We start from the raw sequence: 27,786 nt of genomic DNA, 5'->3' as shown, positions 1-27,786 counted from the left end.
TATGACAGGTTAAATGTTTTATTCAGAGTTATGCAGATGGTAAGTAGTAGAAGCAGGATATGAATTAAATTCTTCCGGACTTCAAGTCCAGCATTTTATTTATCGTGCCACCTACAATATTTTAATATTTTTCTCAAATGCAACTTCAAATCATATCTTAGATAATTAAAAAGAAAAAAGATCTTACCTAGCATACGAATATACAATGCAGTTTGATCAGAACTGTCATAAGAAATTGCTCCTCGCCTCTGAAAAACAATAAAAACATTCTTAATACATATTAATATACATATCAGAAATTAGCATGTATAATGAAACAAAGGAATGTACTATTATTATTTAGGAAATTTATAAGAATATAATGTATTCAGGCCAGTATGTCTCTGTATATTGATAGGAACAAAATGGAGAATTATTTACTTGAGAAACTATAATGTAGTCTATTTTCATATTTTAAACTCAAAAATACCTATTAAAATTTCTTTATTTATATATATATATATTTATACACACACACACACATATATAAGGTATTGTACAAGTTCTGATTTTAAAAAAGAGAAAAGGAGGAAGAATAGGAGGAAAGAAGGAAAAAAATATGTGAAGGGAGAGAGGAAGGGGACAATATAATCTCTGTACATTTAAGAAGTTTTTAATAATCTAGCAAGAGGGACAAAATATGTATAACAAACTAATCATCAATGGGATCAAATTTTAATAGTAATATAATAAAGGGGAGATACAAAAATACAAAAAAAAGCTTTATTTTCAATGAGTTTATTATAATCTAGACAAGCATATGAAAAGTTAAAAAAAAAAAAGTTAACAATACAAAGCAAAATATGGCTAAATGAAGTGTCCATGGACTAACATGAAGTATTGGCAAGTGCTATCAGTAAAGATCCCACTGAGAAACTGTTATTTGTCTTCCATTCTAGTCCACTATAGCATCAAGAAACTAATGACATCACTTGAAAGTAAATTGAATTTAAATGAGGGAGAACTGTGCAAAGTCACCAGTCTCACTTTCTCTTCCAGAGCCATCTAGGCCCAATGGCAAGATATAAATCAGGACTGCCCCCTAAGAAGTAGGTTTTAGAGAAATAGCGGATGATTTGGCTAAACTGGAACACAAATTCTTCTACTTATTCATTTAACCCTGAGCATGTTTAAATCTCAATTTCTTCATCTATGATAGTAATTCTTAGACATTTACTTCATAGGGCTACTGTAGGAACAAAATTCTAAACCCCAAAAAGGGCACAACTTCAAGATGAGTGAAGCAGTTTAAACTTTTAATACACTTCTGCAGAAGCTGGTGTGAAAACTTTATATAAGTTCAAACTAATACAGAAAAGAAAACAAGCTTTTATATTCTATCCTACTCCTCCCTTCAGAGTTCTGGCTGACCACAGTTCTCCCAGTTTATAGCTTTCTTTATCCATCCTTTACATGTTGTTCCTAAATAGGTTCCCTCTCCCTGATCATACAACCCATGTTCAAAGATGACAACTAATCCCACCCTTAGAGGTGTCAATTAATATGTATGAACTTTATTAAGTATGCATAGCTGCTAAAAGCCTGTGTTCTGTTCTTGACTTTAGCTGGTTTTAGCCAGCTTCAGGCCTGGGTACCTTTATCAGAAACTTTGTGGTTTGACAACTTCTCGACTCACAAAGTAATTGGCTGTAGATATCTTAACAGGATGTTTTATCCCTCATCTTTCTCTGCAATGTTTGTGGAAATCTATCAACATTTCTTACATGAGTAAAGTGCTTTATAAACTTTAAAAGACTATGAAAACTTTTTTATTTATAGAACATACAAGAAAGGATGAACAACATTTAGGAAAATTTCACATATAACAGAAAAGAAAGAGAAATATGCAAGATATTTGGAAACACACAAAACAGCCTAAATTGAAAGATCATGTTTAAGTTAGGCTTTTGGTCAGATTGTGGAGAAACTTAAAATGTAGAGAGTAAAGATTAACCATACAGGCAACAAGTTAAAGTTTGTTGGGTTATTTTAGTAAGGGAATAATAATACATTTCTTTTAAATTCTTTTCAAACTTATAGTAAAATCTTATAAAATAAATAATTGAGACAACAGCTAGACTAATTTAGTTATCCTTTAAAAATTAATAGTATAAAAACCATTACATTGAATTCCCAGTCCCTATATTTATGCACACCTGCATCTTTGATTTCCTTCACAAGCTAATTGTACAATAATTCAGAGTCTGATTCTTTTTGTACAGCAAAATAATGTTTTGGTCATGTATACTTATTTGTGTATCTAAGTTATATTTTAATATATTTAACATCTACTGGTCATCCTGCCATTTAGGGGAGGGGGTGGGGGGGGGTAAGAGGTGAAAAATTGGAACAAGAGGTTTGGCAGTTGTTAATGCTGTGGAGTTACCCATGTATATATCCTGTAGATTAAAGGCTATTAAATAAAAAAAAAAAATAATAAAATAAAAAAAAAAAAAAAATTAATAGTATAATTTTATTACTCAATCCAAAGAAATAAGACAGTTATCAAGTCTTTCAGAAAAATCTGTTTTAGCCATTTAGATAAAGTACATCATGTCCACATTTAAAAGTAAATGAATAACTTATTTAATTCTCCATAGGGAAGTCAAACCAATGCATCATGGGTCTTCTTCAAATCCTAAAAAAGGAGCACATGCACTATACAATCATTTACTTCTTGCTTTAGTAAATTCAGTGTCCAACATAATAATAATTGCTTATTACTTGCACTGATTACATAAAAGCATCCTTTTTCACTTGAACTCCTTTGAAAATTTTAGATCTCAAATATCAAATTTAAAATTCTGAAAATCAAAGAAAAGATGAATAAAACAAAGAAAAATAGTGAACTAATACATAAAACTAAGGGTCTGTTTTATGAGAAAAAATACGAATTGGTAAATTTTATTTTTTTTAAAAAGTAAGTAGAAAACCAAATTACCAGTATCAAAAATGAAAAGGATGAATTCACCGCTGATAAAGTAAAACAATAATTACCAGCTATATTATCCCAACTGTGTGTCAATAAATCTGACAATCTAAAGTTAAATGGATGAATATTTACAAACACAAATTGCCCAGATTAACAGAAGAGAAAATAAAATACTTAAATAACCCCATTTTAGAACAAGCTATCAATGAGCTCCCAAGAAAAAAATCTCCAGAGCCAGATGGATTTAAAAGTATTCTACCAAACATTTAAAGAACAATTCTAATACTACACAAACTATTTGGAAAAACAGATGGAGTTCTACCAAATTCTTTTTAATGATACAAATATGGAGATATCTAAACCAGGAAGAGCCAAAAACAGTTAACACTTCCTAGCTGTGTGACCCTGACCAAGTCATTTAATCCCAATTGCCTCAGCAAAATATATATACATACCAGGAATACAGGGCTGGTTTTCTATTAGGAAAACTATCAACATGACTGACCATATCAATGACAAAACAAACAGAAATCATATAATTATCTCAACAGATGCAGAAAAAGCTTTTGACAAAATGCAGCCACCATTCCTACTAAAAACACAAAAATGGCATAGGAAAAGATAGAGTTTTCCTTCAAATGATAAGTAGCATCTATCTAAAACCATCAGCAAGGATTATATGTAATGGGAATAAGCTAGAAGCCAAGCCAGTAAGATTAGGATAAAGCAAGAATGTCCATTATCACTTCTATTGTTCAGTATAGTACTAGAAGTGAGTCAAATTTAAAAGAATACAAGTCATTATCCAAGTAATAAATGGTCAAAGGATGAAAGCAGAAAGATTTCAGATGAAGAAAATAAAGCTATCTATAGTCATATGAAAAATGCTTTAAATTACTATTGATTAAAGCAATACACATTTAAAACACTGAGGTATCACTTCACACCTATCAGATAGACTAATATGACAGAAAAGAAAAATGATAAATGTTGGAGATGTGTTAAATTGAGAACACTAATGCACTGTTGGTGGAGTTGTGAACTAATCCAGCCATTGTGGAGGGCAATTTTGAACTGTGCCCAAAGGGCAATCAAATTGTGCATACCTTTAGTTCAGCAATAGCACAACTAGGTTTATATCCCAAAGAGATCATTTAAAAAAAAAGAAAAGGACCCACAAATACAAAAATATTTATAGCAGCGTTTTTTTCATGGTGGCAAATAATTGGAAATTGAGAGGATACCCATCAAAGGGGGAATGGCTGAACAAATTGTGGTATTTAAATGTAATGAATACTGTTGTGCTATAAGAAATGATGAGTGAGTGGATTTCAGAAAAACCTGTAAAGACTTACAAGGACTGATGCTTAGAAAAATGAGCAGAACCAGGAGAACACTGTATATAGTTAACAACAACACTGTGCCATGAGCAATTTTAATAAACTTATCTTTCCTCAGCAATACAATGATCCTAAGGCAACTCCAAAAGACTCATGATGGAAAATGCTATCCACATCCAGAGAAAGAACTATGGAGTCTGAATACAGATCAAAGCATCCTATTCTCTCTCTCTTTTTTCCCTTTCTTGTGGTTTTCCCCTTTCATTCTGATTCTTCTTCTATAACATGACTAATATGGAAATACCTTTAATATGATTGTAAATGTATGACCTATACCAGGTAGCTAACCACCTTGGGGAAGGGAGAAGGGAAGAAGAAAAAAAATTGGAACTCAAAATCTTATTAAAGTGAATGTTGAAAATAGCTTTACGTGTAATTGGGGAAAAAAAAAAAAAGAAAATTATGGATCTACAAACTTCTAGAACTTGATCCAATCAGTAAAATAAATTTAAATGACTCTCTATTATTTCCATTATCAACCAAGAAATTCTGGGACATTTAAAGCTCTTCATAAACTGACACCTTTCTATTCTAATCTCCTTATACTTAACTCTCCTCTACACACTTCACAATAAAAGTACATCCTTATCTGCTTACTATTCTTTGAACATCATACTTTATCTTGTGACTTTTCTACTTTGCATTGGCTATCCTCAGTGTTTGCCATGCTCTCCCCCTCTGAACCCTTGCCTTTTCATTTTCCTTCAAGATTCAGTTCAGATCCTACCTTCTGCACAATGTCTTTCCCAGTCCCGGTCCCCCTTTACTTTTGAGATTAGAAGACAGGCAGTAACTGCTTTGTAAAGACCAATCCATAAACATTCTTCCATTATTAGAATGTGAGCTTCTTGAGGGTAGGGATTATTTACATTTTTCTTTGTAACCCTAGTGATTAGCACAAAGTCTAGCACCTATCAACACTTAAAAAAATACTTGTGGATTAATGACTGACATCTGCAAAGAACATTTGGAGAACCTCATTATTTAGGGAATTTTTGTTCCATTTGCATAGGACATCATCAATAAAAGTGATAAAATACTTTGGGCAAGCATTTATTTTCTATCTTACGGGTTGACTGATATTAATACATAGAAGATAACCTACAGGAGGACAGTGATGTGGTAAATAGAGTATTGGGCTTAGAATCAATCATTAAGACTCGAGGTCATATCTGATTTGAAAGCTAAAATGTTATGACCCTGCACAAGTAATTTAACCTCTTTCACTTGCTTTCCTCATCTGTAAAATAAGGATAATAATAGTCCCCACCTCAAAAGATTGTTATAAGGATCAAATAAGATTAGCAACACAAAATACTTTTCAAATACTGAAGAGCTATATAAATGCTACCTTTTATCATAAGTTTTTTTTCCTTAACTGAATCTAATATTTTTAAATAGTCACACAATAAGTGCAGAAAGATCTCATTCTTTACTCTAGGTTTTTTATTTCTGGAACTGTAAAGATGTGGTTTGCTGTCAAATGCTACTTGTTCCTTTTTTATACCTTCATTAAGGATGCCTTCAATTTGCATGTATATTGATCTCTTTTTTTTAACCTGTTCAATATTTTATTAAATATTATTATTGTTTTGGGGCTTATTCTATTTTTTTTAAAATTTACAAACATATGCATGGGTAATTTTTCCAAAATGGGTAAAATTTCCAAAATTTCCTTGCAAAACCTTTTGTTCCAAATTTTCTCCTCCTTCCCTCCATCCCCTCCCCTAGCAGGCAGGTAGTCCAATACATGTTAAATCCAATATATGTATACATATTTATACAGTTATCTTGCTGCATAAGAAAAATCAGATCAAGAAGGAAAAGAAAAATTGAGAAAGAAAACAAAATGCAAGCAAATAACAACAGAGAGAGTGAAAATGCTATGTTGTGTTCCACACTCTGTTCCCACAGTCCTCTCTCTGGATGTAGGTGGCTCTCTTCTTCACTGAACAACTGGAATTTGTTTGAATCATTTCATTCTTGAGGAGAGCCACATGCATCAGAATTGATCATCATATAATCTTCTTCTTGTTGTGTATAATGCTCATTTCACTTAGCATCAATTCATGTAGGTCTCTCTAAACCTCTCTGAAATCATCCTGCTGGTCATTTCTTAAAGAACAATAATATTCCATAACATTCATTTATTCAGCCATTCTCTAACTGATGGACATCCTCTCAGTTTCCAGTTTCTTGGCACTACAAAGAGGGCTGCCACAAACATTTTTGCACATGTGGGTCTCCTTCCCTCCTTTAAGATCTCTTTGGGATATAATCCCAGTAGAAACACTTCTGGATCAAAGGGTATGCACAATTTGATAATTTTTTAAGCATAGTTCCAAACTGCTCTCTAGAATGGTTGGATTCGTTCATATTTCTACCAACAATGTATCAGTGTCCCATTTTTTCCACATCCCCTCCAACATGTGTTGTTATCTTTTCCTGTCATCTAACAGGTATATAGTGGTATCTCAATTTGCATTTCTCTGATCAATAGTGATTTGGAGCACCTTTTCATATGACGACAAATAGTTTCAATTTCTTCATTTGAAAATTGTCCTTTGACCATTTATCAGTTGGAGTATACATTTTAGAACTGAAGCCTTAATCAGATCCTTTAGATGTAAAAATGTTTTCTCAGTTTATGGCTTCCCTTCTAAACTTGTCTGCATTAGTTTTGCTTGTATAAAAACTTAATATAATCAAAATTATCCATTTTGTGATCAATAATGATCTCCAGTTCTTATTTGGTCACAAATTCCTTCCTCCTCCACAAATCTGAGAGGTAAATTATCCTGTTTTTCTAATTTGTTTATAATATCATTCTTTATGTCTAGATTATGAACCCATTTTGACCTGATTGTAGTATACAGTATTAGGTGTGGATCTATGCCTACTTTCTGCCATACTAGTTTCCAATTTTCCCAGCAATTTCTGTCAAATAGTGAATTCTTATCCCAAAAGCTGGGGTCCATGAGTTTGTCAAATACTAGAATGTTATAGTCATTGAATAATTTATTCTGTGAACCTAACCTATTCCACTTATCAGCTTCTTTATTTTTTAGCCAGTACTAAATGGTTTTGATGACTTCTGCTTTATAATGTAGTTTTAGATGGGCAGCTAGTTGGTGCAGTAGATAGAGCATCAGGCCTGAAGTCAGGAGTTCAAATCTGACCTCAGACACCTAACACTTTCTAGCTGTGTGATACTGAGCAAGTCATTTAAACCTAATTGCCTCAGTAAAATAATAATAATAATACTGATGATATTTTAGATTTGATACAGCCAGGCCACCTTCATTTGCTTTTCTTTTCATTAATTCCCTTGAAATTCTTGACCTTTTGTTCTTCCAGATAAATTTTGTTATTTTTTCTAGGTCAGTAAAATAGTTTCTTGGGAGTTTGATAATACAAATTAATATAATCCAAATGAATAGGTTAGTTTAGGTAGTATTGTCATCTTTATTATATTTGCTTGGCACTTGCTATTTTTCCAATTGTTTGGATCTGATTTTATTTGTGTGGAAAGTGTTTTGTAGTTTTGCTCATATAGTTCCTGACTTTCCCTTGACAGATAGATTCCCAAATATTTTATCTGATCAACAGTTATTTTAAATGGAATTTCTCTTTGTATTACTTGATATTGGATTTTGTTAGTGATATATAAAAATGCTGATGATTTATGTGGATTTATTTTGTATCCTGGAATTTTGCTAAAATTGTGGATTATTTCTAATAGTTTTGATTCTCTAGGGTTCTCTAAGTATACCATCATATCATCTGCAAAGAGTGATAATTTGGTTTCCTCATTACCTACTCCAATTCCTTTAATCTCTTTTTCATCTCTTATTGCCAAAGCTAGAATTTCTAATACATTATTGAATAGTAATGGTGACAGTGGGCAACTTTATTTCATCCCTGATCTTATTGGGAATGGTTCTAGTTTATCTCCACTACATATAATGCTTGCTGATGGTTTTAAATAGATGCTACTGACTGTTTTAAGGAAAAGTCCATTTATTCCTATAATTTTTGGTGTTTTTATTAGGAATGGGTGTTGGATTTTATCAAATGCTTTTTCTGCATCTGAGTTAATCATATGGTCTTTGTTAATTTGGTTATTGATATAGTCAATTATGCTAATATTTTTCCTAATATTGAACCAACCCTGCATTCCTGGTATAAATCCTACTTGGTCATGGTGTATTATACTGGGGATGATTTTCTGTAATCTCTTTGCTAATATTTTGCTTAAGATTTTTGCATCAATATTCATTAGGGAGATTGTCTATAATTTTCTTTCTCTGTTTTCATCTTACCTGGTTTAGTTATCAGTACCATGGATGTGTCATAAAAGGAATTTGGTAGGAGTCCTTCATTCCCTGTTTCCAAATAGTTTATATAGTACTGGAGTTAAATGTTCTTTAAATGTTTGATAGAATTCACATGTAAATCCATCTAGTCCTGGGAATTTCCTCATTACCTCCTCTAATTTCTTTAATCTCTTTTCCATTTCTTATTGCCAAAGCTAGCATTTCTAATACAATATTGAATAGTAATGGTGATAGTGGTCAAGCTTGTTTCATTCCTGATCTTATTGGGAATGGTTCCAGGTTATCCCCATTACATATGATGCTTACTAATGGTTTTAAATAAATGCTACTGATTATTTTAAGGAAAAGTCCATTTATTCCTATGGTCTCAAGTATTTTTATTAGGAATGGATGTTGAATTTTATCAAATGCTTTTTCTGCATCTATTGAGATAATCATATGGTTTTTGTTAATTTGGTTAATGATATAGTCCAATTATGCTAATAGTTATCCTAATATTGAACCAGCCCTGCATTCCTGGTATAAATCCTATTTGGTTGTGGTATATTGTCCTGGGGATGATTTTCTGTAATATCTTTGCTAATATTTTGTCTAAGATTTTTGAACCATTTTTGTTTTTTCTTCTCAAGTTATTTTTACCTTCTTTCTAAATCTGATCTTTCTTGTACAACCAGACAACTATATAAATATGTATACCTATATTGTGTTTAATAAATACTTTAACATATTTAACATGTCTGGGACTACTTGCCATTTAGGGGAGGGGGTAAAGAGGAGGAGAAAAGTTGAAATAGAAGTTTTTGCAAGGGTGCATATGTCTTGTATATAAAAGCTATAATAAAAAAAAGGAAAAAAAAGATTTTTGCATCAATATTCATTAGCGAGATTGTTCTATAATTTTCTTTCTCTATTTTCGTCCTACCTGGTTTAAGTTATCAGTACCATGGATGTGTCATAAAAGGAATTTGGTAGGAGTCCATTCCCTATTTTTCCAAATAGTTTATATAGTATTGGAGTTGATTGTATTTTAAATGTTTGGTATAATTCTCATGTAAATCCATGTGGTCCTGGGGATTTTTTTTTAGTTGAGTAACAGCTTGTTCTATTGCTTTTTCTAAAATGGGACTATTTAAGTAATTTATTTCCTCTTCTGTTAATCTGGGCAATCTATATTTTTGTAGGTATTCTTCCATTTCACTTAAGTTGTCAAATTTATTGGCATAAAGTTGGGCAAAATAACTCCTAATAATTGGTCTAATTTCCTCCTCATTAGTGGATAGTTCTCCCTTTTCATTTTTGAGACAATTTGATTTCCCTCTTTCCTTTTTAAATCAAATTAACTAAAGGGTTATCTACTTTGTTGGTTTTTTCATAAAACAAATTCTTAGTTTTATTTATTAATTCAATAGGTTTTTTTTGGTTTCAATTTTATTGATCTCTTTTTAGAATTCCAAGTTTGGTACTTGATTGGGGGGTTTTAAAATTTAAATTAATTTCTTTCTTATTTGTTTTGTAGTTTGATTTATCTAATTCTGAGAGTGCAAAATTGAGATCTCCCACAATTACAGTTTTGCTGTCTATTTCTTCTTGCTGTCTATTTCTTCTTCTCTTACCTTCTCCTTTAGGAATTTAGACACTACACCACTTGGTGCATATGTTTAATATTCATATTGCTTTATTATCTATGTACCCTTTAGCAAGATATCGTTTCCTTCCTTATCTCTTTTAATTAGATCAATTTTTGCTTTTGCTCGATCTCAACTCAGGATGGCTACCCCTGCTTTTTTTTTTTTTTTTTTTTTTTTTTTACTTCACCTGAAGCATAATAGATTCTGTTCCAGCCTTTTAGTTTTATTCTGTATGTATCGCTCTGCTTTAAATGTATTTCTCATAAATAACATATTGTAGGATTCTGGCTTTTAATCTAGTCTGCTATCTGCTTACGTTTTATAGGAAAGTTTACTCCATTCACATTTACAGTCAAAATTACTAATTCTGTATTTCCTGCCATCTTATTAACCCCAAATTATACTTTTCTCTTTCCTTTTCCCCTTTCTCTCCTCCCCAGTATTTTACTTATGAACACCACTTGCCTCAAGAAGTCCTTCCCCATTAGAGACCCTCCCTCTTTCTTATACCCTTCCCTTACTATTTCTGTTTTCCCTTTTATTTAGCCTACCCCTTTGCTTTTTGCCTTTCCCCTCCTATTTTTCTATAAGGTGAAAGAAGTTTCTCGGTGAAACCAAATATACCTAATATTCTTTTTTTGAGCCAAATATGATAAGAGTAAATTTCACACAATATTTGTCATCCTCCCTTCCTTCCCTCAATTATAACAGGTTTTCTTTGCCTCTTCCTGAGACATAATTTCTCTCATTTTACCTCCACTTTCCCCCCCTTTTTTTCTGTTACATCCCCTTTCCACTTCCAGTTTCTTTATAAAAAGTAACAATAAAAAAGTATACCCATAACAGAAATAGTTCTCAAAAGTTTTTTTTTTTTTTTAACCTTTCTATGCTTCTCTTGAGTTATACATTTGGGGGTCAAATTTTTTGTTTAGCTCTAATCTTTTCATAAAAAATAAATGGAATTCACCAGTTTCTTCATCTTCCCTGAAAGAAAATGCTCAGCTTAGTAGGGTCATTTATTCTTGCCTGCACTCCAAGTTCCTTTGCCTTTTGGAATATCAGATTCCAGATCTTTTGATCCTTTAAAGGGGAAGCTACTAGATCCTAAGTAATTCTTATTGTGGTTCCTCAATATTTGAATTTGTTTCTTTCTGACTGTTTGTAATATTGGTCCAATAGTTTTCAAATTTAGCCAAGATATTTCTTACAGTTTTAATTTTGGGGTCTCTTTCAGGAGGTGTTCGGTAAATTCTTTCAGGAAGAATTTTTTACCTTCTGTTTCTATGATATCTGGGCATTTCTCTGTAATGGGCTGAGGCTTGAATTGATGCACTGAGATCCCAAGCACGTGAGGCTAAATAGTAATTGGACTATACTCTATTAATATATATGCTTGGAGAAAGAATGGCCCCTGCCCACTCTCTGTGCAAGTCCTGATGTGTTGTATAGGAAATGATGATTTTGGTGGGTGGAGGCAGCGAGACAGGAAGAGAGGCTGGGAGAGATTGCTGGCTGGGTTCTGCTCTGGTGGCTGCTGATCTCGTGGCTTCTGGTGTGGCTGGCTTCTTGACTCAGTTCCCTTTTACCTCTGACCCCCTTCTACCTCCGATTCTTCTTCATCTCTACTGAGAATAAAAGATTGAAAATTTTCCCCTAACCTGAATTCCTGACTCTGGCTAATTTTAAAATACGCGGTCATCACAGTTCTTTGATGATTTCCTGAAAGATAGTGTCTAGGCTCTTTTTTTCATCATGTATTTCAGGGACCCCCAATAATCCTTAGAGTGTCTCTCCTAGCTCTATTTTCCAGATTGGTTGTTTTCCCAATTAGGTATTTTTACTTTTTTTTTTTCTATTTTTTCATTTTTTTAGTTTTGCTTGACTGATTCTTGTTGTCTCATTGAGTCATTCATTTCCATTTGTTCAATTCTGAATTTTAGTGAGTTATTTTTTTTTCATTTACTTTTTAAATTTCTTTTTTTGTATTCGTCCAATTGAATTTTTAAATGAGTTGTTTTGAACTATGGAATTTTTTTCCCATTTCACAAATTCTGTTTTTTAAGGAGTTATTTTCACTTTCTGTTTCACAATTCTGTTTTTCTGGGAGTTGTTTTCTTTTTTTATTTTATCAAATCTATCTTTTAATGAGTTTTATGCCTTTTCCAAACTCTCTTACAAAGTTTTCATTTTCTTTCTCCATTTTTCTTCTAGCTCTGTCTTAAGATACTTTTTAATTTCTTCTAGAAGAACCTTGTGTGACGGGGACCAGATTATATCACTTTTTGGGGCTTCATCTGGAGAAAATCTGCCTTTAGTCTCCTCAGGGTTTGATATCTGTTCTTCTCTTTCACCACAGAAGCTGTCTACAATGAGAGTTCGCTTTACTTTTTTTATTCATTTTTTTTTTAAAAATGTTAAGGTCTGCTTTTAGGGCAGGGGAGGTTTTCCAAGCTTCCTTTACAAGCACCAGCTTCCTCTAGAAGTGGCCTCAGCTGAGCTGGGTCAGTGCTGACTCACTCCTGGTGCTGGGTGGGCATTGCCAGAACCCATGATATTCTGGCATTTCCAGGTTCACTATTTACCTTTGTATTTGTATTGGATGTTTTCTAACTTCTCTGCTGATCTACTGGCTTGCAGCCAGGGCAAAGTAGCCAATACTGCTGCTGTAGATTCCTCTCCGTAGATTCTCCCCCATGCTAAGTCTATACTGCCCTAGGACTCTGTACTGTCTGTGCTGGCGTTTGTGCTCAGCTGCTTGTGCTGGCTGCTTCCCTCCCATTTCCAAATGAAACAGACCTTTTCTGGCAATCTTTGAAATTATCTTTTGCTGGTAATTTGTTGCAATTCCAATATTTGTGGGTGCTGGTCCAGAGCCAATTCCGAGGTTGGATTCACTAGTAAGTCTGAGGGTTGTAGGAGAAGATCAGAAAGAAATATGTGTGTGTCATCTCCACCATCTTGGCTCCACCCTGGGTGTATATTATTTTCATTAAAACTTTATAGAGCAGGGAAAGAAAGTATAAGTTAATAATAGTCACTAATATTCTCTTGGTCATTTTTAGAGAGTACAATAAGATGCAAGCTGCCCCCCCCCAAAGTATTTGGTATCCTCTGCTCTTTTATATAATCTATGAATCAATCTTGAGCAATTTTACATTATTCTTCATATTCCAACCCATTTCCATTTTTATGTTGAAGTTATAAGTATTCAAATATATACAATGTGTGTATACCTTCAACATTAAGTTTACATATTTGAATCATATAACAAACATAAATATGTGTTTATTTACTCTTGAAAGTAAAATTGATTTCCTCATTGAATTCTCTACCTCTTCATACTCTGCAATAAACACTGGACTACAAGTTGTAATTATTTTCAAAGTGCTCTTCTGGTAAATGTCAATCACATATTCTGGTTCCATTTATAACAAGAATACAGAGGTATGATTTAGTTCCTCTGGCATTATTACTTCTATTCAATCACTGGAGAATTCCAGTTGATATGGAAGTATCTAGGGTCGGCGAGATTAGTGACATGGTTAGTATGTGGAGGGAGCCTAGATTGTTATGTAGGTATAGAAGTGCTACTAAAAGGGGAAGGGAATCCAACTAGTGTATAGAAGAGGAAGTATAGGCCTGCATTGAGTCGTTTGTTTTGGCTTCCTCATCGTGTGATGATGATCGTGTGGGAATTAAAGTAGTTTCAAATAAAATGTAGAATATAATAAGTTCTGATGAGGTGAAGGCTATAATTAGGGAGAGTTGAAGAATAAGTATAGTTAGGTAAACTTTTTTCATGTTAAGGGTTCGTGAGCTAGGTGGTTTTGGCTGGCAATAATTATTAGTGGAAGAAGTCAGCATGATAGAACTAGGAGTGGTCCTGATAAGGAATCTAGTGAAAAGGAGTTGTTATAGTTGTAACCCAGGTCAGAATTGTGATAAAGAAGGGTTAGGCTTCAGATGCTAATAAGAAAACTGTGTGTAGTGGTGTTGATTCATACTCAGGATTTTTTGGAGTATCATGTTAGTGGGATGAGCATGAAAGTTGATGTAAGGATTTTTAGCATTGTAGCAGGTTAAGATTTTGGACGTAGTCATTACCGTGGGTAGCCGAGATTTTAACTAGTAGTGCAAGGCCAATTTCTGCCTCACAAGCTGAAAAGACTAATAGGATTTAGGGGGTTATGGATATTGAGAATATGTAGAAGTGGGTAATCAGGAGGGTTATGAGGATGAATAGGGACAACATTATTACCCCCAGGCATAGGAGGGTAGACATTAGATGTGATTGATAGATTAAGACCCCTGTAAGTGCTAAGAGGAAAGCTACAGTTAGGTTTAGGTTAATAGGGGGCATAAGGTATTCATGGAGGAGAACCATGATTTATTGAGTCAAAATTAATTATCTTAGTTAGATTAAAAACCTATTCTGTCCATTCAAGACCTTTTTGGAATCATTCGTATGCCAGACCACCTGTGAGTAGGATGATGAGGGAGTATGCTAAGGTGAGTATAGTGTTGATAGTTGGATGGCTCAGGGTAGTGGTAGGAGGAGGGCTATTTCTAGGTCGAAAAGGAGGAATGTAATAGCAACTAGGAAGAATTTTATTGAGAATGGAAGACAGGCAGAGCCTAAGGGATCAAACCCACATTCGTAAGGGCTAGATTTTTCTAGGTATAGAGTTATGGTAATGAAAAAGCAATGAGAACTACAATTGTTGCTAAAGCAGAGTTGATTAGGAGGGTCAGGATTAGGTTAATTATTTTTCTCTGGTTTTACCCAGAACTTAATGATTGGAAATCAGTAGTACTAATTATACTAGAAAAATAGGAGCCTCACCAGTATATAGACACATCTAGGAATAGTCATACTACTTCTACGAAGTGTCAGTATCAGGCAGCTGCTTTGAAGCCAAAGTAGTGACTAGATGTAAAGTGATAAAAGAGCTGTCGAAGAAGGCATACAATTAGGAATAGATGATTACGTGCAAGCCATGGAAGCCAGTTGCTACAAAGAATGTTAAGCCGTAAACGCGATCAGATAGTGAATGGTGCTTCATAGTATTCTATGGCTTGAAGGGTTATTTAGTATAGGCCTAGGGCGATGGTGCTTGTTAGAGCTTGAATTATCTGTTTGCGGTTTCCTTCTGAGGCTATGGTGGGCTCATGTAATAGAGACCCCTGAAGCGAGAAAAATGGCTGAGTTTAATAGTGGTACTTCTAATGGGTTAAGAGGGTGAATCCCTACAAGAGGTCAGCAGCCTCTTAGTTCTAGGGCTGGGGAAAGGCTTGAGTGGTAGAAAGCTCAGAAGAACCCTACGAATAAGAAGACTTCTGATGTGATGAAAAGAATTATGCCATAGCATAGGCCCTTTTGAACAACGGGAATATGGTGGCCTTGGAATGTCCCTTCTCGTGCAATGTCTCGTCATCACTGGAACACTGTTAGTAGTATTGATGTGACTCCTATAAAGAGGAGTGTAGAGTGGAAGTGAAATCATATAATCATTCCTGAGAAGAGGAGGAGTGCTGATAGGGCTCCTGTGAGTGGTCATGGGCTGGGGTTTACTATGTGGTAAGCATGAGTTTGGTGGGCCATTAGGTTTCATCATATAGTTATGGAATAATTATATGATTAAGAATTATCATGTAAGTACAGGCTTACTAGTAGGGTAAAGACATAGGCCTGGATCATAGCTAGGGCCAATTCAAGGATTGTGAGGAGGAAAAGGATAATGAGTGTGATTGATGACAGTACGATGTTAATGGATATGAGTGCTAAAGCAGCCAAGTGGATTAGGTGAATTAATAGGTGGCCAGCAGTGATATTGGCTGTTAGTCACACTGCTAGGGCTAGTGGTTGAATAAGCAGACTAATTGTTTCAGTGATAATTAGCATGGGGATTAGAGGTGTTTGAGTACCTTGTTATTGCGAAAGCCTAGTATGGTGTTCCCATTCAAAGGGGGATAGCTATACTGATATTTATTGAGAGTTGTGTAGTAGGGGTGAATGAGTTAAGGAAGGAGACCCAAGAAGGTTTGTAGCTGCAATAAATAGGATTAGGGATATAAGTATTAGGACTCATGTTCCACCAAGATTATTATGTATTGATATTATTTGCTTGGTGATGAGTCGGATAAATCAGATTTGTATAATTTGGATTCGGTTAGGTAGTCAACACTTGGGTGTTGTAAAGATTAGGCAAGGAAACAGTATAATAATAGGTAGAGTAGAGATGTCTATAATAGTAGGGCAGATGAAAGGGGCAAATAGATTTTTGTTCATGTTTTCTCTCAAGGGAACGGAATTTCTGGGAGTTTGAGGATTTCTTTCTGGGGGATAAATATAAATTATTTCGATACTGATAATTTGGAGTTGGAATAAGCAGAAGATGTTAATAAGGGTTGGTTGGCAACGTGAAATCAAGCTGATGTTTCTAATTGAGGCATGGCTTTGAGGAGGTATTAAGCTCTGCTAATATTTAGGTATTATGTTGGTTTCTCAAACATGTTTGCATTATATGCGACCAGTTTTCAAAATATTTTAGGGTTGATATTTCTAGTACAATAGGCATGAAGCTATGGTTGGACCCACAAATCTCTGATCATTGATCATAGTAAACTCCAGGGCGAGTGGAGGTTAGAGTGGCTTGGTTCAGTCGTCCTGGGCTAGCGTCTGCTTTTAACCCTAGAGAAGGTACTGCTCATGTGTGGAGTACATCCTCTGATGAGATTAACATTCGAATTGGAAGTTCTATGGGAAGAACTACTCAATTGTCTACCTCTACAAGTCAGAATTGTCCAGGAGTTGAATCTTAGGTTGGTACTATGTAGGAGTCAAAAGACAGATCTTCGTAGTCAGTATACTCGTAATTTCAGTCCCATTGATGACCCATAGCTTTGACTGTAAGATATGGATAAAGAATGCAAAGGGATGGGAGGGCAATTAAGACAAGAATAACTGCAGGTATAATTGTTCAAATGATTTCGACTTCTTGGGCGTCTATAGTACTGATATGGGTTAATTTTGTTGTAAGTATGAGAATTAACACATAAAGTACTGGGAAGCTAATTAAGAAGATGATTATTAGTGTGTGATCATGAAAGTATATAAGTTCTTCTATGATGGGAGAGGTAGCATCTTGAAAGCCCAGTTGTATAGGATAAGACACGATAAGATATACAGGGCTTAAACCTATAATTTAACTATGGCAAAGTTATGTAAAGATTGTTACTAATATCTTTTGGAGAAAGTCATAATGGTTATGGGGTTGACTTGAAATGAACTTTTTGGGGGTTCGATTCCTTCCTTTCTTGTTTGTAGTTATGGGGTTGACTTGAAATGAACTTTTTGGGGGTTCGATTCCTTCCTTTCTTGTTTGCAGCTTTAATGAATATGGATTGCTCAAATGTATGGTATGGGGGAGGGAAACCGTAGAGTTAGTAGTAGTAGTAGTTAATTCTAGGGTTGATGCTAGTTTTCAAAGCTTCTCAGATAATGAAGATCATTAAGTTAACGGCTGTAAGAGAGATAAAAGAGCCAACTGAAGACAGTACGTTTCATACTGTGTAAGTGTCTGGGTAGTCTGAGTATCATCAAAGTATTCCTGAAGACCTAGAAGGGTTGAGAGAAAAAAGTTATATTGACTCCTACAAATATAATAGAGAAATGGATTTTTTCCCATAAATCATTTAATATGTAGCCCGTGAAGAGTGGGAATCAGTGGAGAAGCCTATAATTGCAAAGGCAGCGCCCATAGATAGTACATAGTGGAAGTGGGCTACGACATAATATGTGTCGTGAAGGACAATGTCTAGGGATGAGTTAGGAAGTATGATTCCTGTTAGACCTTCAATTGCAAAAAGGAAAATGAAGCCCAGGACTCACAGTATAGCTGGAGATCATTTGATGTTCCCCCGTGTAGTGTAGCCAACCAGCTAAATACTTTAACGCCAGTAGGGATAACAATATTTATTGTAGCTGATGTGAAATATGCCGTGTGTCTACATCTCTTCATTGACAATACCATTAATTAAGTTAACATTTATCTATGTTGTATAGAAAGCGTGATTCTTTATAACCTCTGTCCATTTTATGCCACAATCACTAGTGCAGGGGAAAGCACTTCACAGGCTTCAGGGTCACTTTAAATTCTTTGCTGCATGGTTGTTACAGGCCAAGAATTCATCACCACAATCCTCAGAAAGCCATGTTTCTAAAATTTTGTAACATGGCAGAACTTGTTAGATCCTGAGTACAGCTTCTTACTTTCCATTACAATGTAGTATGTCTTGGTGAAAAGTTTAGCAGGGAGAACAATGGATTTAAAGTAAGGAAGATTTTGGTTCTAATCCTAATCCTATTTTAGACACTTACTAGTTATATGATAAGACCAAGTGTTCTCTATGTTTGTTTTCCAGTCTGACACATATAAAATCTAAAAGGAACTTAAAGACCATCATTTATTCCAACTATCTCATTTTATAAGTGAGGAAAACAAGATTCAGGAAGTCAGTGACTTTTCTAAAGTCACAAAGATGATAGATAACAGAATTAACTTTTGGACCAAGGTTCCTGGTCTAAAAGACCAATGCTCTTCTGTATATGACTGCCTATTGCACATTTCCATCCTGCTCATAAGAATCTCAAGAGACTTTTTCAATGCTTGATGAAATTCAGCTCTGTTGAGTTGAAAGCTGATTTACCAGTTTAAGCTTTTCAAAGGAAATAATAAACCTGGCATGACCTAATCTTAACTACCTCCTCCCCACCCCACCCCTTCTCAGGTATCACCAAAATTTCCCTTTATAAATGCTCACAAATTATTTTGATAGCACATTCCAGAATTTTACATTAACTTGAAAATTTTTAATTCTAAACTTTGAATTAAAATAATCTGAAGAAAAATATATGGTTGTGTAAAAATAGTATTGGCTTATGCAAAAGCAAAGAGACTTGAGTCTTATTCCTGGCTCTGAAAATGGATTAGCTATGACCATCACTTCAAGTCACAAACTCTTTTATGTTTTAGTTTTCTCATCTACAAAATTAAAACATTGGATGGACTACATAACATCTGAGATACCCTCCCATCTTTAAAAAGAATATAATTTCCATAACGATCTTCTATAAATTTTTTAAAATATATCTTGCCTTCTATACATATAAAATTATCTTCTAAAACTATATAACAACTTTTTTAGGCTTATATGCCTAAACTGACACCTTTTGGTGCTTAGAAATTGTAACTAAAATTGAACTCACTTTAAAATAGAATTTATAACATAAAAGGTTCATGTGCTGACAGATAGTATAGAGAGCTGACCAGGCACTTTTTTTATGTACTAGGTATTCTTCCTGGTTTGATTTTGCAAACCAATTATTAAATCAAAAGTTGTGTTCTGTTCTTGAAAATGAACTAAATAAAATTATTATTCCCATTTAATATACTTTTTATTACATATTTTAAATATCTAAAGGGCTCGAGATAAAATATGCCTGTTACCAAACATAAATGTGCTTGCTACAATTTCTGTAGCTATTCTGTTCAATTTGAATACCAAAAAATTCTATTTCTTTTAGATATTTAAGGAAAAGAACTTCTTTGTTGTCAAAGTAAACTAAAAGAGAAAAACAAAAATTCTTATACTCTACCTTAGATTGCTTAAAAATTGAGTCAATTTACTTAATAAATTGAAGCCTACTAAAAATCCACAAGACAACCCTACAGATGTTTTCTGTAAACTTATTCTCAAGCAAATACCCTGTCACCAATTGGTGCTAAAAAGCATTGATTTAACAATGGCTTCCTACTCTCTCCCTTTCTAACCTGCAGAAAATGATTAAGTTATACAACTCAATTTAATAATACCCATTATAGGGAAAACCTTATGGTGCATGACAGTACATGTGAAAATATTGATTTCTATGATTCTAGTCAGAATAAAGAAACCATGCTATGAAGTAGCATATTGCTAAAATCAATCTCCATTAAGCTGCTAAGGTCCATCAAGTTACTAGGTTTTGAGGAAAACATTTAGCTTCTGGGATAAGAGTGTAAACAATTAATTATTTTTCTTTGGTTATGCTGAAGTGTCATTCTAATGCGCTAACAATCCTGAATATTCTAATAGTAGTTCATTGTCAAATCTTACTGATAGTTGAATGAGTCAGTTCTTATACATTAAAAATTGTTAACATATTTCATAAAAGACAGGATTATAGTTAAACATATTTAACATAAACCTTGAATTAAAAGTCAAAATCTCTTCTTTATTACTTAGTTTTAGCTATGCAGTGTACAAAGTTATATTATCAACAAAAATCAAATGAATCATAAACTTACTTAATTTATAGACATAATATTGATAAAATTATTATTAACAAAATCAAGTTTCAAAGATATTATTTCCCAAATGAAATAAAAATGTATGAAATCCATGTGAAGGGAAAAAAATCCCTAAAATACAAAGCTTCAAAACTATTTCAATGTTTTAGTTGTGGAATCTTGAATAATGCACCAGATCTGACTATCAGCATAAACAATTTACATGCTAATCCTTTTAAAATTTCCCATTTCATAATAAAAATCTAAAAGTATTATTTCTGAAAAAGCTCTTCAGATAATTTGTAACAACATGTCAGAAGTTTCTATCTAATAATCAAATCATAGTACAGAGATTGTGTAATAAAATATCTACTTGGAAAGGGTTGTTACAGTTACTGGTAATTTTTGTTTAGAAATTAATATAGTAAAAAAAAATTGAAATGCATCTTTTGGGTAAGACTGTGAAGTGAAATTATAATCAAAAGACCATATCAATTACAAATTATAAAACACTCAGCTCTTATACACATTTCCACCTCATCAGTGAATGGAAATAACTGAGAGGCTTCCACTCGTGACTTTCTAATTTAGCCATCCTGGGAACAGCTTGTAAAGCAAGCCAGTATAGGTCAAAACATGGGCGAGGCTGAGCTAATCAGAAACTACTGACAGCTACAGAAAAAAACAAACTACACTGCAGGTTCCCAAAGCGACACCCTTGGCTGCTTTGTAATAATATCACACCAACACTCTTACCCTACTTTCTGGTGTCAGAATGAATCCACCTCCTGCTGATACAGCTTCTCATTAGAAAGAAGTGCAATAAAAATTATTTTGCCCAATATTCTTGAGTATGTGAAATAAATTGGATTAAAGTTCAATTTTTCAAAAATAAAGAAAAAATTTAAAAATACTGCACTATTTTCAAATAGTTTCCACATATATCTGTATAAAATCAATCTTAATGCACAAAATACATAAAAATATACTCTACTTCTATTAATGTTCCTCAAAAAGTTTTAGGTAAACAAATCATTTTGAAAGAATACAGAAGTGAATTCTTTCATAAAACTCATTCATTCACTCAACAACTTATCAACTACCTGCCACTAAAACTTGCAAAGGAACAGCACTAGAAGGAGCACTTGCAGGGATCAGTTAAACCTGGTACAAGATGTGATGTATGAGTAGAACTTTGGAAAAAACTAGAGATTCCAGGCAGGAGAAATGAGGAGAGTGTTCTAGGTATAAGGAACAGCCTGTACATAGGCATGAAGATAGAAGATGAAATGTTATGTGTGAAGGACAGTTTGGCTAGACTAAGGAGTGTGTGAAGGAGAACACATAATAAGGCTGGGAAACTCAGTTGGAACCAACCTATGAAACAGTTTAAATGTCAAATAGAGGAGTTTGCTTTTGAGTTAACAAGAAAAACTCAGCCCTTGAACTTAAAAGTCTGATAGGTGAAGGAATAAGGCATACATAAAAGAAATAAGTAAAGAACAAGTTAGTTTGTGATAACTACACAGAAAAGTTGTTGTTTTAAAGAAAAAGAGTGACTGAAGTAGGGAGAGATGATTTATAGCTGGGATAGAGTGACAATGAAGGCTTCACAGAGCAGGTGGTAGGGTGGGTCTTGACAGAAGGGAAAGGTTTCAACAAGCAGCAATGTGAAGTTGAGGGGCCAGAGTGAGGAACTACATACAGAAAGGCAGGAAAGGTCAAAATATGTGGAGGAAATGACTTCAGTTTAGCTAAATTATAGAATATGTGAATGGGAGAGTAGTAGAATATAAAGTAAGCAGTAATCTTTCATTTGAGTTTATATTGGTTATAAATGTTATATTTATTATGTAGCTTGATATTTAATTACCCATTTTATTTAAAACAAGAGAAATACAACAATTTAATTCTTAAGGGGTTTGATAAAAATTTTAACTGGCACTATCAATGAATACCAAACCATTATGTTGGGCTTATGTCAAAGGAAAAGCAGAAATCAGAACTTAATTGAGGTGAGTGTTCACATATTAGATAAACTGTTTTTAAAGCAAGGAAGACTAAATTTATGAAAAATTACAGAAAACACAGACCTCAGAAATTTAGCAAATATGATCATAAAAACATAAGAAAAATGTTTTAAGTATCCTTTAAAAGTTTAGAAAACATGTTCAAAATAATATTTAAAAACAAAAATACATGAAATTTTATACACACATACACATACATGTACACATACACACACACACACAATCATGAACTTTTGGTTTTGTAGGATTTAAGGCTGGAATCTGTAAACAGTGCTGGCATGTGAACACACAGTCCAAAACTTTTGTCTGGACTCTTAGGCCTTAACCTAGACAAATATCTCTTCTCTTCATCATTCAAAAGAATATAAAATTAACTCAACTCAAATTTGAATTACTATTCTTTTTGTGATTCATAATAGCTTAATGAAAATGCCTATTCTCAGTTTCTATATTTGATCAAAAAGGTATGTTTTATAGACTAAAATTAAAGTCAATTAAAAATAGCTACACTTCCTATTTTCTGTTAACATTAATTTGATCTTTACTCAATAACTTAACAAGCTTTTAAAAAATACCATTTGACAAGTGAACAATACTAAATTAAATCACTAAAAATGCTTAAGATTTAAAACTACAAGGTTTATTTAAAATATATTCGTTTTCTTTATATTAGATTAAAAGACATCTCAAAAAACAATGGGCAACTTCACAAAATGTATCAAATTTTGTTCTGAAATTTTATACATAACATTTTATAAGTATAGTATTCCTTAAACATTAAATTTCTTAAAATTCTTAAATCAGCAAAATTTAATGTAATGATGATTTTATAAGCTTTAAGTAAAATCTACTGGATCTGATAATGAAACTGTTGAAAGAATAGGATGAAAGAAAATTCTAAACACGATCAGAAAAAATCTTAAGTATTATAATCACTGAAGATATTTCAAACGAACAGTTTTAGTCTCTAGATGGCAATAGGTTAAAATGCACTAATCTCTTTCAACAGCCTGGTGTATTGTATTTAGGTAGGAGGCCAGCAAGACAACAGGATATTTCATTCCTTCCACTAAAAAAACAATTTGCCAGAGTTTATAAAGTTTTGAAATTTAAATGAATTAAGAAAAAGGTAAAAGAAATGAAGTATATGTTTTGGTAGAAATTCTTTTCTGAGGACATCTGATCACTATTAAAAATAATAAAATTACATCTATACTCCATCTAGATAATAAAAGCTTTTTATGGAAACCAATCACCAACATAGTTCATATATATACATATACAAGTCTGAAATGGCAATTTCACAATAAGAATTATTCAGTTATTAGAGGACCTAATATAGAATCAGAAATGAAAGAGGAAATTAAGGGTCAAGTTTTTAAATCAAACAACAACAACAAAACCTCTGTCCTTACAAAAGACAAAGTTTACAGTTTATACCTGAAATGTATTTTGGTCTCTGTTACTTAAATGGTTTTCTCCTCCACCAGAAAAAAGAATTTCTGTCTATAAAAAAGCTGATATATTTTATGTAGAAGAATTATTAACCCAGTTCCTCAAAAAGTCTTTATTAAGGTTTAAGAATAAATATGCTTAAAAACAACTAAAAAGTGCAGATAGCAATTGTATTGCTTGATGTTAATTTAAAATCTAATGATTGCTGTGTAATGAAAACTAGGTATGAGAAATCCACTAGTTATTCTATCCCATATGGATGACATTAATTTTTAAATCCTGAAAAATTATGGCTTACCTTAGAGGTAATCCACTTGATGAGAACCAAAGCCAAACACCAGATCAATGTAATTCCCATTGGATCACCCAAAAGACTTCAGCATACTCTTTCTTTAAAAATCAGCTAGTATTGAAAGCTATTTAAGAATTTTGATAAATAACAAGAGATCCTGTGGCAGCAGAAGGCAGGGGCACTGACTGACTTGAACCTCAAGCAGCTGCCTTAATGCAACAATCACCTGACTTCTTTGGGAATGCACCACCCTGTAGGTCTCATTACAGAACATTTGCTAAACACCACAATACTAGGTAGGGGGTAGAAAAAGTTAAGCAATAATGAAAAATAAGAGGGCTCTAGGGAGACGGAAAAGCAGGAACTTTAAAATCAGTGAGGTTTACCTAATAGTTTAGCAAAACATGGATGAAAAAGTTAAAGCCCAATTCAGTCAACTTAATATTCATAAAACAAATTGCAATTAAATAAACAAATATCTTAATATTAATAGAATGTCAGCATGACTGAAAAATCTGAGCTTCCTCAAAATTTTCCTTAATATAATTTCACCAGCTATTTTCACATATACCAGTATCAAGATGAATATATTTATTTGCAGAGAACATACATAGCCTAAAACTTTAAATAAACTATTAAAACATGGTTTTTATGACCTACCTAATCTTTAAAAATGTGGATTTTGCATTAATTTCAAAAAAACATATTAGAAGACTGTATAAAAAGAATCTAAGTTCTTAATAGCCTAAACATAATAAAAACATACTAATTTTGAGTAAAAATAAAGGAGGCCAGTCTGAATTACTAAAACATTTCCCACTCATTTACATACAGCAGTAATATAGACACACACATATACATATAAGCCCCATTTTAGTATTTCCAAAACATTTTGTTTGATCCTCACAACAACCTTGTGAAATAAAAGAGATTATCATTTTTAAAATGAGGAAACTGAGGCCTGGAGAGGTAATAAAAATATTAAGAACCACAGAGAGGATTTAATTTCCCAAGTCTTCCAGGTTTTCTGACTTTAAAAGTGTCCGACATTCTTTAAGGTTGTCAGGAATATTTTCCTGTAGAATTTTAAACAAAAATTATTAAATATATGCAGTTTTGTCATTTTAGTAACACTATGTTAGGTTTTCAGCATGGATTTGATGTCAAAAGGCATGGGTTCAAATCCTGGTTCTGCCACTGTTTGACCTTGGATTATTCATTTCCTCATTTGTAAAATATATGTGATGAAATATTCGGTGTTAACGTTCATCCCAAATCTAAACTTCTTTCTTTCTCTAAATGTTCCTTAAAACTAGCTGGGATCAATCATATATGTATCAAAACATGGTTACTTTATTTTTTATTAAGCTCAAAGAAATTAATGTAATAAAAGTTGTAACTGTATCTTCTATCTACTGAAAAAAATCTCTTGTATATGTGTGTTGGAAGGTGGCAAAAAAAGATAGGTTATACATATACAAAATGACTCCATTTTTTTCTATTCATTATTGTTTTTTCTGTATTTGTTGTTTCTTAAGACTACAATAACAAGCCATTATTCATGGTTAAACTATTCCCTAATGAATAGACTGCAACTCTGTTTATAATTTATTTGTTACCACAAAAATTGCTGCTATAGATACTTTGGTACATATGGAACTTTTCTTATCAATGACTTCCTTAGGGTATTTATGTAGTAATAGAATCTCTGCATCAAAGGGAAAATTATCCACTTTATTTATGTAATTCCAAATTGCTTACCATAAAATTCACAGCTTTGTCAACTATGTATTAAATATAACTATTTTCACCATAGCCCCTGCTCCAATCTATAATATTTCTTTTTTGTCAAGGCTGTCAATCATAGGCCATGTGGTGCACTTCAGGAGTTGTTTTAATCTAATTTCTCTAATTATTAATGATTTAGAGTATTCTTCATAAGGCTGCAGTCTGCAAATCTTTTGAGAACTGTTTAATCATATCCTTTGACTACTACTCTACTAAGTAATGATGTTTAGAACTAATATATTTCTATTAGTTTTCTAACATACTGGATGTCAATACCTTCCTAAGAAATCTCACATAAAAACTCTTTTTCTGGTTAATTGCTTTTTATCATCTGTGAATCTTGTTTATTCAAAAGATCTTGAATTACATGAAACCAAAATTATCTAATGTTGCAATTGCCTCTATAACTTATTTAGTTAAGAATTCCTCTACTATCTACTCACTAAGCTACACCAGAAACTATTTGAATATAATTATGAAACACTACTCAAGTACAGATCCAAATAATTAAATATGACAATACAATTAAATTGTATTTTGACTCATTAAATCTGAGTACAAAAGAAATTAGGAAAAAATTAAAAATTCATCTAAAGGAACAAAAAGTCAAGAATCTTAGTGAAAAAAATGGAGGAAAAAAGTGGGAAGGAAGAAGTCTTAGAAGTACTAGCTCTCAAAATACATTACAAAACAGTAATTATTTGATTTGGTCACTGTTTAAGAAACAGGTGTCTATCAGTGGAATAGGTTTATAACATAAAGAAGCAAATAAAACAGGCTACCAACTGTAAAACAAACCCAATGATTCCCAGGGATGGTTTAAGGGCTCACTCTATTACAAAAATAGAGGGAAAATAGTCAAATAATCAGGAAAAAAATTAGGTTTAAATCAACACTTCACAGCATATACCAAAGTGTAAATTCTATAAATGACAGCTACAAAAGGCCACAATATAAATAAACTAGATAAGTAAGAAATAGGGGAGGAGTTTATGACCAAATATAGAGAACATCATGAGACAAAATGGAACTATTCTGAGTACATATAATTAAGTTTTTACAAAAACAAAATCAAATTATAAGTAAAATATTAAACTGGGGGGAAATTGCATTAGTTTCTCTGATAATGGTCTCATTTATAAGATATATTAGGAAATGACTCAAATTCATGAAAATAAGAGCCATTACTCAAATGATAAATGGTGAAAGGTTATGAACAGGCTGTCTGCAAAGGAAGAAATAAAAATTATCCAAAGATACATTAAAAAATATTCTGAATCATTAATAATTAGGAGAATACAAAATAAAACAACTCTGAAGTTTCACCTCAAATCTATGAGACTGAAAAAGTTGACCAAAAAAGTAAAAAGTCAGATGCCAGAAAAGCTGTGGAGGAACAGGTACATGGATGCATTGTTGTTGAAATTATGATTTAATTGCCGTGCTGGAAAGAAATTTGGAACTTTATCCCTAAAGGTATGAATAAATTATGATATATGAATGTACTACAAGAAATGAAGAAGGGGACAATTTCACAGAACCCTAGGAAAACTA

At 32.9% G+C, this 27,786-nt stretch overlaps 1 protein-coding gene across 3 annotated transcripts in view; it reads right to left on the bottom strand.

Annotated features, from left to right (window-relative positions):
• The window catches only part of PDE7A (phosphodiesterase 7A), a 134,371-nt gene that overhangs the window by 56,637 nt on the left and 49,948 nt on the right, over nucleotides 1-27,786 (bottom strand). For 2 of the 3 annotated variants that reach the window (XM_031946341.1, XM_031946343.1), the window contains exon 2: nucleotides 188-248. In XM_031946341.1, coding sequence (XP_031802201.1) covers nucleotides 188-248 — 61 coding nt within the window. Of the gene's footprint in view, nucleotides 1-187; nucleotides 249-24,450; nucleotides 25,385-27,786 lie in introns of those variants that run through there. The other variant, XM_031946342.1, reaches the window with a different exon arrangement.

This window comes from Sarcophilus harrisii, chromosome 1 (assembly GCF_902635505.1).
Source record: "Sarcophilus harrisii chromosome 1, mSarHar1.11, whole genome shotgun sequence".
Taxonomy (NCBI): domain Eukaryota; kingdom Metazoa; phylum Chordata; class Mammalia; order Dasyuromorphia; family Dasyuridae; genus Sarcophilus; species Sarcophilus harrisii.
Note: the sequence above shows the minus strand (reverse complement) of the source record. Positions and strands in the feature narration are given on the sequence as shown.